At 36.1% G+C, this 12,869-nt stretch overlaps 1 protein-coding gene across 1 annotated transcript in view; it reads left to right on the top strand.

Annotated features, from left to right (window-relative positions):
* Positions 1–12,869, top strand: part of LOC149289285 (rho GTPase-activating protein 6-like) — a 267,876-nt gene that overhangs the window by 242,621 nt on the left and 12,386 nt on the right. Inside the window, exons 5-10 of the mRNA XM_089490921.1 lie at positions 418–613; positions 1,495–1,550; positions 2,099–2,249; positions 3,314–3,462; positions 4,648–4,827; positions 9,706–9,803. Coding sequence (XP_089347047.1) covers positions 418–613; positions 1,495–1,550; positions 2,099–2,249; positions 3,314–3,462; positions 4,648–4,827; positions 9,706–9,803 — 830 coding nt within the window. The remainder of the gene's footprint in view (positions 1–417; positions 614–1,494; positions 1,551–2,098; positions 2,250–3,313; positions 3,463–4,647; positions 4,828–9,705; positions 9,804–12,869) is intronic.

The following is a 12,869-nucleotide window of genomic DNA, read 5'->3' as shown; positions in this document are numbered from 1 at the left end:
CAAGACATCTTGCTGATTGATAGGGGATCAAATATCAAATCAATTTATAACTTATTTAAAATGCGTTATTCTGAATTTTTTGTTATTTTGTCTCTCACTGTCCAAATAAACCTACCATTAAAATTAGTGGGCAAACATACAAAATCAGCAGGGGATCAAATATATATATATACCCCCAGCACCTATTTGCTTTACTATGAGTTTCAAGAAGATTCGGTTGACAAAACGACATAAGAGAATCTGTATAAAAAGGTGCTCCTGGGGAAAAAGTGGGAAAATTGGAGCAATAAGCATGAACATTTCCTCCATGTCTGTGGCGACTGCACCACTTTTACTACATTGTACCAGAACTTTCTTTATCTATAGAAACAGAACTTGAGCATTTCTGGAATTTAAAAGTATATTTTTGTGTTGCAGGGTGCAATGTCTGTGGACTCCATTACAGATCTTGATGATAATCAGTCCCGACTCTTAGAAGCTCTACAGCTGTCGTTGCCAGCAGAGACTCAGAAGAAAAAAGAAAAGGAAAGGGACAAAAAACTAAGCCTGAACCCAATATATAGACAAGTTCCCAGGCTTGTGGACAGCTGCTGTCTGCATTTAGAAAAAAATGGTAAGTGTGAGTCTGATGGCTTTATGGGGTTACGTAGAGGGTACCAGTGCAGTACTAAATGAATCCCACACATAGGGGCTGGATGTGGATGATTTATCTGTATTCCACTGAACTAGACATAACTCGAAACTATATTTAACAATTCTTTTGTAAACATAAGAAATTAGGAATTCTTTTAGTGTTTCCCTTTTAGTTTTATGTCACTGAGGGTAAATCCCATGTTTCTGAAGAAGTTACCACGTCAGTACTTTGAGATGTACTGCAGACATATTGGTATCAGAATGTATTCAATGTTTTCTGCATAGTTTATCAAAACCATGAGTTTAGTAAATGTCTGTTCGGTAGCAAATTCTCAAAATTTAGGGATGAGGGCAATATGGCGGCTCTTGCAGTGTGCGGATTGGAGGATCAGGAGAGGGGCTCACCGCAAGCGCCACCATATTCCCCTCAGGGAGTAAGCAGGAAGTGGGCCTTAGCACAATACCTGTCCAGTGCACTGCAAAAAGACAAACTTACCCAGAGACCTAGGTCATCAGGGATTCACCTCGGAACTTCAAATATCTGACCCGCATTGTCTTTTAATGGAGAACAGTATTTTGTAAAACATAGTATGTTATAAATGGTGACCATTGAGTTTTAATTATTTCCATTTTTAAACATTTTTGTTCAACATTTGGACCACCAGTACAGTACAGTCTGTTGCTTAAATTCTTACAATTAGCCATGGTGGAGCCGTGCTTCTGGTTAAGATTGACGTTCAGCTGATGTTTGTCAAGGTGGAAAGTAATAATATTTATGTATTGTTTATTTTAATTGAGAGCACTAAAGATGTAATACTTTAACAGTACTCTAATATTTTTTCTGTAATCTTCTGCACTTAGGCCTCCAGACCGTGGGAATCTTCAGGGTTGGAAGTTCTAAGAAACGAGTGCGACAGGTATTGTCATCACTGTATTACACTGTAATAACAATAATGTGTTAGAGGAATTGTACAGAATGTACTGCAATATCTGCATGCTGAGATTTGTGGTTTTAGAAATGAAAGTAATAATACATAATGTTTCACTGTTCACTTTTTAGATTTGTTTTTTTTGAGAATATGGAAAAGGTGATAGTTGTCCTCAAACATTAGATTTGAAGTGTAGTAGTGCTCTTCTCCTTGGTGGTTTAGTTTAAAGGGGTTGTTACATGTGTATTTCAATGGCATTTTACCTTCACAATGTACCCACCAGTGATGTGGGGGAGGGGGGGTGGTGAAGGATAAAGCTTGTGTTCATGCACAGAACACTTTGCTGTTTTGTGAAGGAGTAAATTCCTGCTCACCAAGGTCACTTCCTATTACGTCATGTGTATGGTAGTGTGAAGATATCGTTTTTAATTAATACCCTATACACAAACATCTTTATTCCATTATTGTAGGAGCTCTGGATAAAGCATTGCTTTGGTTCTGTGTGGTTATTTTGTGATTATTCTTATCTTTTTTAGCTTCGAGAAGAGTTTGATCGGGGTGTTGATGTTGTTTTAGAGGAAGAACATAGTGTCCATGATGTTGCGGCCTTACTAAAAGAATTTCTTAGAGATATGCCCGACCCGCTCCTCACCAGAGAACTCTACACAGCTTTTATAAACACTATTAGTATGTTTATACTACACAATTTCTTTTTTAATTCTCATATTGTTGAGTTTTAGATCTATACAGAAAAAAGACAGATGGCAATATTTGTACGTGTATATTATATCTTATTCCACTTTCCTTTCCATCCTAATATGAAAATGTAATGCATGGTGGGGAGAATTATTAGTTATTAGTTATTAATTTGATCCAGTTTATACATTCAGCTAAAATTAGAACCTATCCTTGCAAATAATTTTATATGCAGTTATTATGTCTAATTATAATGTAATTGTGTTAATATTCAGGATATAGAAAACAGAAGCTATGTAATGAAAATACACTACATGGACAAAAATATTAGGACACCTGACCATTACAACAGGGACCTTCAAGACATCTCATTCTAAATACAGAGACATCAATATGTAGTCGGTTCCCCCGTTGCTGCTATAACAACTTCAACTCTTCTGGGAAGGTTTTCCATAAGATTTTGGGGTGTTTCTGTGAGGAATTTTAGCCCATTTCATCCAGAATAGGAATTTGTGAGGTCAGTGGAAAGCCTTCCCAAGAGTGGAAGCTGTCGTAGCTGCAACGGGAGGACTGACTACATTTTAATGTCTTTGTATTTAGAATGCAATGCCATAAAAGTCTGTTGGTGTAATGGTCTGTTTTCCCAATACTTTTTTCCAAATAGTATACATGTTAATTGGTATATGTACCATTGTTTACTTTAAAGAGGAACCACCACATACTGTGTTGTTATTCAGGTGTATATTACATGGAAACCCACTGTTAACTCACATAGAAAGTAACATACTTTGTGCACTGTGTTTGCAGGCTGTACATGATACTCTAGAGCTACCAATTATTTTTATCCATGAGAATGATCTTAAACGCTATTATCACATGTATCTTAGGGAACAGCAAAGGTTTAAAACATGATGTGGCAGGAAAACTATGCTCTATATATGTGTACGAATTACAATCACATACTTTTGGGAAGGTGGCAGTTCTATTAAAACAATGCGTTGAAATGCATTATCGATACTACTATTATTTTTCACAATATTTTTTATATTTTTTAGTGTTAGATGCAGATGAACAACTGTCTACATTGCAGCTTCTCATTTACCTGCTACCTCCTTGCAATTGTGACACTCTACACCGGCTGTTGCAGTTTGTGTCTACTGTTGCCAGCCATGCAGAAGATACATTTGACAAAGATGGGCAAGAGGTGAAATTTCCACTTCTACTTTATTTTTGTGGCAGAATCTTTTCTATTTTGTTTTATAAGACTCTTAGAACTTATTTCTTTGAGTTCATATATAACAATTTATAATGCTCTTGAGTAGATACACAGATCCCATATGTACTAGAAAATTTAAACCTATTACATTAAATATTGTTTCTAGAGCACCAGCAGAGTTAACAGCACTATTAGAAAAGGGAAGAATGCAAAATGACCAATAATATTGATGGTATACAAAGTTAACATTACTATGAACCCACATTAAGACATACTGGTACAGGAGGAGAACAGGGTCCTGCTCTTGTGAGCTTACAGTCTATTAGGAGGTTGAGGTGGAATGAGATATAAAGAGAGAGACTGCTGGGGCAAGGATGATTTGATTGCAGAGAGGCGGATGTGATGATGTCAGTGGAGTAGAGATCCTGAAGATGGGAGAGGGTGGATGGTTTCTTCAGGATGCTGGTTGAAGGCATTAGGTGGGTATGTTATATACTTCTCTGAATATATGGGGTTTTAATTAACACTTAAAGTAAGATTAAGTAGGAAAGGGTCTGTTTGCTAGAGTCTGGTGGATCAAAACCAAATTGTAATGGGCTGAGCAGAGAGTCAGAAGAAAGACACTGGGTTAGGTAAAACATGCCAGTAGTTTGGAGGTATAGGGGAGAGGAGAGGCAAGATGTTGATGTAAATTAAGAACATTTCATGCTGCTAGAAGGATGGTAGATAGGTGGAATACCCTTCCACCAGAAACAGAAAGGATCAATACAGTGCGATAATTAAGACGTGGGATAGGCATATGGCTTTACTAAACTAGGATAGCAAAATAGACATACCAGATGGGCCAAATAATATTGGGGCACAATTTTAAAAGAGGTCTTATAACCATAGCAATCAATAAAATGTCAACCATTCATTGCTATGGTGGTATCTTTTAAAACTTTTTGCCAAAATAAATAACCCACTACATAAATAAGGTATCCATCTACGAGTACAGCCTTGTATAGGACATTGTAGAGTGTACTTGAGCACGAGATTATGTTTGATTTGTTTTACAATGTGGGCTTAGGTAGACAAAACAGCAAGTTGATCAGGATAGTGTTAGCTCATAAAAATGCTCTTATGGACATTCTTTTTTTATATTTTGTACTGTCTAATGTGTTTTTTTATTAGATTACTGGGAACAAAATGACATCATTAAATCTGGCTACAATATTTGGGCCTAACTTGTTGCACAAGCAGAAGTCGTCAGACAAAGAGTTTACAGTTCAAAGTACTGCCAGGGCTGAAGAAAGTACGATTATCATTAGTGTTGTACAGAAAATGATTGAAAACTATGAAAGCCTTTTTATGGTAAGTATAGTGCAGACGTTGAATGATTGCTCAATGTCCTGCAAAATAAGAAATTGCAAGAAAGTATGACTTTATTTCTCTTTCTGTACAACTGATCCTTTTCAATTTCGTAAAAACAGCTCATAATACCTAATATTTAAATGGATTTATAGTAAAATCTGCCCTTTAGCAGCAAAATCCTGCTTTTAAAAGTGCTCTGCCTGTCAAGGGTATTCACGGTTAAAGCTGTGTTTATGTCTTTCTTGATGGGTTCTGGCTCCTATGTATTGTGTGCACTAGCCAAATCAATCTTCCTAGTGACATGCTGTCCATTCCCATCTACAGGTACCTTTGACAGTTCTGCTTCTATGCATAATTAATTGAGAAGCCCAAAATGTTGTCTTCTGACATGGACCAGGCAAGTGTTAAGGATAAGAGAATAAAGGGGTGTGTTTCCCTCTAAATAGGGAATTGGCAGGGGAGTTTGCAGGAGAAATGGAGTTTCACCCCACCAAATTTGTTTTGCATGATTGAGGTTTAAGGTGGTCCTATATAATGTATTGTTAAATCAGTGAAATTTCATGAAAGTCACTTCGATGACTGAACTGTATTTAACACAGGACCAACCAAGCATTTCTTGCAACTAAAACTCACCAGGGATGTTTATGTATAAGTGTATGTGAGCATGGATGTCTATGTTTAAGTGTATGGTAGCATGGATGTCTTATGTATATGTGCGTGTGAGCATGAATGCATATGTATATGTGTCTGTGAGCATGGATGTGTATGTGTAAGTTTTTGTGTGTGAGGATGGATGTGTAAGTTATGTTAAATGGAGTGTGTTTTAGCATGAGTGGTGTGAGCATGTGTATTAGAATGAGTGTGTACGTGTGTGTTAGTGAGTATGAGTAAGTTTGTGTTTTATCATGTGTGTGTTTACAAATGTGTGCCAGAGTGTATGTTGGAGGGGGCAAGGGGCAGTGATGGCACAGGCAAGTTGTTTGGGGGAACTGACAAGCTGGGGGAAAGGTGGCACAGGCAGGCTTTTTGGGGTTAGGATGGCACTGATAAGCTACTTGGGGCAAGGGTGGTACTCACAAGCTATTTGGGGGCAAAGGTGAGACATGTTGGGGGGGCAGTGCAATTTTCGCACAGGGACCCTATGGTTTCTACTTAGGCCCCTGAAAAGAACCACGTTCATTTGTGACTTTTCCCAAAAATTACATACCCCCATACTGAAATTTACAAATTAATAAAAGGAAAATATATGTATTAAAAATGATATATGTACGCTATGGGGAAAAGGGTATTTTAACTTCCTGTTCTCAGGAACTGTGTAGTTATTCCATCCACTATTTCCTCTGTCATATTTTTACATAGCTGTGTGTTGGTTAGTCCAGGCAGCCTTTGTAAGGGTGAATTAGGAGACGAGAAAGAACTTCGTCCGGCCCTGCCAACGATCCCAGCTTCCACAAGGTGATCTTTTAAACTAGATTTCCCGTTACAAAATTTACAAACAAAAATCAAAAGCTATAGGTAGTGTGGTAAAACTCTGTAGCTGATTTAAGTCACTTTTTAAATCTTAAAGCATGGTCCTCTAGGACTTTAAGGCTCATTTTCTAGAAAATCTTTTTCTAGATTTTCTAGAAAACTGTGACTTTTATTTCTGGGTACAGACGAAAAACAACAAAATAAAAATCAGAAAAATAAAGCCTAGCTCCCAACTAGAGCCCTCTCTGCCTACACTTTGATAAACCTGACTGGTCCACTGGTCCAGCCCAACTATCCACTAACTTATACCTCCCTGCTAGGCTCTGGAAAAACTCACCTAAGCAACACACACACAGATCCAGCCAGATAAAGCCACACTTGGCTTAGAGATCTTTTTCAGGGCTTCTCTCTGCCCTGGGAGCACATAGGAACTTTCTTTCCCCTCAACAGTCTCATTGATTCTGTGGGTTGAGTTTAAATATTTCCTGCACCTCTTGCAAGCTTCATAAGAATAAAGTGGAGTTGGAGCATTGTCCCGCACTGCTCTCCAAATACTCCACCCCATGGTGGTGCTTCCTTTTAAGCTGTACAGTGTCACAGTAGTTTCAATAAGTTTTGAGTTTTTTTCTATCCAATTATGGATATACCTGAAAAGACCTAAAATAAAAGTACTGGCTTACTGACAGTATAGTTAAATGTTTATCTGACTGTTTTTATCTGATGTTTATAGCAGGGAAATAGTAACAGTGGAAAAATGTTGCTCAATGTGTTTGATGTACAGCCAGATATATTTACGGTTTCACAAATACTGAGGATTTCGATCATCCCAAATACTCTGCATTACACATTGTGGTAAATGTAGTCTTCCACTATTTGATAATATTTAACTTGTTAATATACAGTTGAGCTCAAAAGTTTGCATACCCTGGTAAAAATTATAAAATGTTGGCATTGATTTTGAATATATGACCGATCATGCAAAACTGTCTTTTATTTAAGGCTAGTGATCATATGAGGCCATTTATTATCACATAGTTGTTTGGCTAGTTTTTAAATCACGACAGAAATCACCCAAGTGGCCCTGATCCAGAGTTTACATACCCTTAAATGTTTGGCCTTGTTACAGACACACAAGGTGACACACACACAGGTTAAAATGGCAACCTGTGGCATTTTAAATTGCAATTAGTGTCTGTGTATAAATAGTCAATGAATTTGTTGACCTGCAAGAATTTGGGGTCTCGTAGAGAACAATTACAGAACACTGCACACTGTCATTAAAGGGGCAATACAAAGTATAAAGAAGTAAAGGTTTGCAGACTTTTGAACATACATTTTTGTCTTTATTGCCACGTTGTGTTGTGCCATTCTGTTATTACCTACAGTTGAATATGAATCCCATAAGAAATAAAAGAAGTGTGTTTTGCCTGCTCACTCATGTTTTCTTTTAAAATGGTACATATATTACTAATTATACAAGGCTATGCAAACGTTTGATTACAACTGTATGTAAATAGTGATAAGAATAGCATCTGTGTAGATCTATCTACCTACCTATGTGTTGGATTTAGCACAGGAGATCTTCCCATAGCATGCAGTGAAAAAATTTGATGAAATCTGTTTTAGATTTTATCTTAGTTAAATTAAAGCATCCTTTGCAATATATTTAATTTACTTTGTTTTTCCATTTTTTTCTGTTGCAGTCTATGGAGGGTTGCTATTCAATCCAATATACTGCAATCGGGCAGCACCAGGTTTACCAAAAATATATTGTTTATGATGGCGGAATCAGTCCCCATCATTATCCATATTCTAACCTGTACTATTGAATTAATTTCCTTGCCAAACATTCTCAGAAAATGAATGTATTATGTACATTTAATCATAATTCTGTGCATTAAACAAAACAGATGCCGCAATTCACACAAATCATGCATTTTTTCTGAATAAATTAGCATCCCCCTGTCTTGCCATTTACACAGACTACATGATTGTGAACTTTATGCATGTTATAAGCCTCAATTAAATGCAGAGATGATCTCTGCCCCATCTCACTAACCTAGGGGGTACAAGCTTAACAGATCTGTGACGCACAATGTATTGCAACTCAACAGTAAAAACAGATATTGAAAATTTCCTAGACTGCAAATGAAAAACATTAAGTGACTCAAGGGATTCCTCGTGAACCTCAGTTACACCCCCACCCTTCAAACGATTCACGGGGAAATTAGAGGATTCTCAGCTCACCTCTTTATTTCTTTGAATATACGCTCTTAAAATGACTGCGCTGTCAACACTCCTACACGTAATGCAAAAAGTACAAATTGCTCTACATTATAGGTAATCACACTAAACAATATAGGAGATGAGAAGCTCCTCTGAGACTAGAAAGTGATCAGTTTGTACCAACATCCAATCTAAGCAATACAGATTATTTATTTTGTTTTTTTGCAATATGTATAAATTAGGTACAATGTTATTTTTTTAACCATGTAATAGCACTGATGCTGTAATAAACAGTTAGATTGCTATTTGATATGAGCCAGCAAATAAGGACACTTTTTCAAAATCGCAGGTAGTATTTTGGTGTCGATTTATCCAGCATTGTCAAGAGCAGTCCATATGCCAGTCTGGTTTTAATGGATAAATCAACAGAAGAATAAAACTTGACAGCATGGTTACTGATTGTGATCATCCTGTGTAGAACAGTACCCATCACTTCAATTTAGAATACTGGACTAGAAAACAATGTTTACTATAAAAAAAACCCCAATAAAACGCTTGGTAACCGACAGCATTAATAATGTACTTTGTGTGCAGTTTAGCACATTCACTAATCCAAACATGGAGAGTTTCCAACATTTTTTTTTAGTTTGGTTTGCTATGTGGGTTTCTCTACCTATCCACTTATATCTTGTCTTGCTGTATGGGTACTGCATAGAAGGCTCAAGAAGTCTGTGAGACTCTAATCTGCAGTATGGGTTCATGATCAGAACAAAGAATGTCAAGTCAATTCTAATACGTGTTATTATCTTTTATTTATATAGTGCCAACAATTGAAGCAACACTTCTTACAATACATACATACAAAGGTTGTGACAAAACTAGAATTGAAACACTAAGACAATCCGATGCATTTGATAAGTACCTTCTTCGCAAGCTTACACTTACATTATTTTATAGTAGTCTTCAGATTACTCCAACGCTGACTTTCTAAAACATAAGCCACCAGGTTGTGTGTCCACATGAACATATGAACCACATCCTAACATTACTACCTTTGCCAAGTTATTTCTAAAAAAGAACCTGGTTGTCAAGATGTTTCTTCCCTGTTGAATTTCTATAGGGTAGGTAAGATTTTTCATAAGAAACTGAGTATTTGACTGGAGTTTACTTTTTGATTTTAAGGTCCCACCAGATTTACAGAACGAAGTACTGATTAGCCTTTTAGAGACAGACCCAGATGTCGTGGACTATTTACTAAGGAGAAAAGCTTCCCAATCGTCGTAAGTAAAAAGTTTTTATTTATATTTTCTGGGAATGTTTTAAATTTTTTTGAAAAATGTTTATACAGCTCCAGTTGTTGGTCCTCAGGGGTTTTCGTTATTGAAGGATATATTTGTCTTTTTTTAAATGGCATTTACTTGGTTTTTAAATAATGAAATAATTCATAATGGGAAAGATTAATGAAGACAATCAGACCATTATATAAATACACACTATGTACTTTACGTTCTGATTACTGGACTATTTCCTGTTTTTACATCATACATAAAGTATTTACATTAGCCTTTTCAGTGTGTATACAATGTTATATTTAAACATCTTAATTGGGGATGAGACTTATGAGTTTTGTGGATTGCTTTGATTTTAAGAGCAAACTAAAACACTTTGAGGAAGGGAAAGAAATCTCTCTACCAGTCCAAACACGATACAGATGTTAAGCATGAATTTTATTGTAAGGGCAAAACAAGTAAAGCAAAAATAAATTGCAGAATTTCATGTTTTCAAGGTTAATTCTACCCCTTGTACAGTGCTGTGGGATATGTATGTTATAAACATACATAAATAATATAATAATAATAAATAATATAAAATACTATAACAATATTTTTAAATCTATTGCCTTAACCATGGTTTTTGATATGTTCAGGATAGCTGTTCTGAATGTTGAGAGAGTGAGTTCTAATAGATATTTTTAGCATATACATTTTAGGACATAATAAAATGGTAAAATAAGTGCAGTCATTTATATGAGAGAAAAGCATGTCTCTTCCCCATAGAGCTTACAGTCTAATGTTGTCACTTAAATCTGACTATAGCAAAACCGCAAGCATTGCCTCTGCCTCCTAGGGGTGAAATTGGTTCTCAACCCCAAGCATGGGTTAATGGAACCCTTTACCCCAAGGGATCCTATTGTTTTTAAGAATATTAAAAATCAGTGGGATGACACAGTAATTTAACATTCAGTAGACATGTTTTAAGTAGAACCTATATTGCAAAATACCAGTAAAATGTTAGTAATAAATTGACATTTTACCACTTTACACTAGGCTTATTATAAATAAACCTTAAAAGCATATGTTGAAAAGGTAACATTTAAGCCGTTAAATCGCATCCCCATTAAATTAATGAGTAACAGAAAATCAGGCGTTATGTCATCGTGTGGCATATCTGTACATGCTTTCCACGGGTTTCAAATAACCACTTGACATCCGTTAGCACATATCTGGCGTCTGACATCATTATGCACACAAAGAATTTAGAGATGGCCCAAGGGGACGTATAGCCTGAACCCGACTTTTAATTATTGGTTATAACATATGGCTGATATTCCAATTCAGCTGATCTTTGGTCAGTGTTGTGTTGTGTACTAAAAGAAAACTAAATGAACGGTCATGTCAAAATTAATATCTGACATGACTGTTCCTTTAAACAGACGCTTCTCAGTCCTCCCCCAATGAAGAACCCTCTGCAAGGCCTTTTGCCCCCATCTATGAGACAAGATGTAACTTTGTAACTAAATTCCAAGCCTTCACACCAGCACAATGCCCATAAACTGCCAGTAAAGGAAAATGGATTGGTATCTGGCTTCACCAATGGCTGGTTTATTGTCCCTTTAAATAACAAAGAGTTTTTGTTAAAGCCCTGAAGGGGCCAATTTTGACTTTGGGCTCTTTACTGCTTTTTACTTTAACCTCCTACACAAAAATACTTAAGATGGTGTTAGGAGAGTACAAGCGCTACAGGAAATTGCCTCCCCCAGATTTCTTAAAATATCAGACTCAGCATGACATATTTTGGGGGCTGGCAAAGTGTAATAACTTTCACCTGTGTCTATAGATTAATGGGTTGTAGAAGTTGGACTTTGCATTAGGTAAATTCAACAAATTTGTCACCTTAAATTAAATTATTTATTTTGTTATACTTACCAATCTGATTATATAGTCCCCTTATTATAAGCTACTATTTACCAGCTCTTACAGTCAAAAAATCCTCAAATATTTTCCTTCCTTCCTGTTTTGCTTACTCATAGTATAGCATTACTAACAGCATTACTTTTATGTTAATCAAATGTAAAAGTAATGCTGTACTAAGAGTATGCAAAATATATTAGGCTTGTTGCTATAGCAGGAGGAAAACCTGGTAAAATGCTGTTGGGTTTTAAATTGTTAAAAATATAATAGTTGAAATCCCTACTTGAATACAAGTGATCTCATTTGACCATCTTGTGGCAATGAGCGAATTTGGTAGAGATGACACCTCTGTTGGTCGAAATCCATTTAATTGCAAGCTTTTGCGACAATTCATTTAGTCAAGGTTTATTATTTTCATTGCATGTCTATCACAGTATAATTCTATACCGCTACCTCCTGACAAGTCATAGTTTTATAGGGAATGACTACCATAGAATCCTTGCTCATTTAGAAAGGTCCCAGGTGTCTTTGTATATACCGTATTTTCATTTTCTTTGATCATCGTGTTTGAGCACTGAGATAATGTTTTGGCTGAGAGGAACGGGGACTTTAATGAATCACTGGATGTATAGTGATTATGACACTGCTTGGTTACTTATAAAAAGATTAAACACGTAAAATGTAAAATTCCCCTTCCAAACAGACTCACGTGATGATATTTACTAACACAATTTGGTGCTCACTAATTGTCTCATCAAACATTGTGGCAGACACACATTTTTTGGTGAACATTGGAGCCGACCATGTCTAGTAAAGGAAGCCTGCAATACATCATGATTGTTTTTTGCAACTTATGTGCAGTCTACCCATGAGCTCAAAAATATAAATAATTTTGAACAGTACTTTGCTGATACTAACAATTTATGAATACATGATAATATCATTTTCTTGACACATCTAAATGGGTTAATTTGTATATATCATATGTACAAATTAAGTTCATTTTCAGATTGAAATATGGTTTTACAATCATATATTAATAATAAACACAGGGATTTGAACTCACCTTCAATGACTGGGGTACCAGGTCAGAAAGATTTGCCAGGGGACCAAGGTGAGCCACAATGGTTGCTCCTGATTGGTCAATTATCTTGC

Source organism: Sceloporus occidentalis, unplaced genomic scaffold, assembly GCF_023333645.1.
Source record: "Sceloporus occidentalis isolate IW3139 unplaced genomic scaffold, rSceOcc1.0.p SCAF_47, whole genome shotgun sequence".
NCBI classification, from domain to species: domain Eukaryota; kingdom Metazoa; phylum Chordata; class Lepidosauria; order Squamata; family Phrynosomatidae; genus Sceloporus; species Sceloporus occidentalis.
Note: the sequence above shows the minus strand (reverse complement) of the source record. Positions and strands in the feature narration are given on the sequence as shown.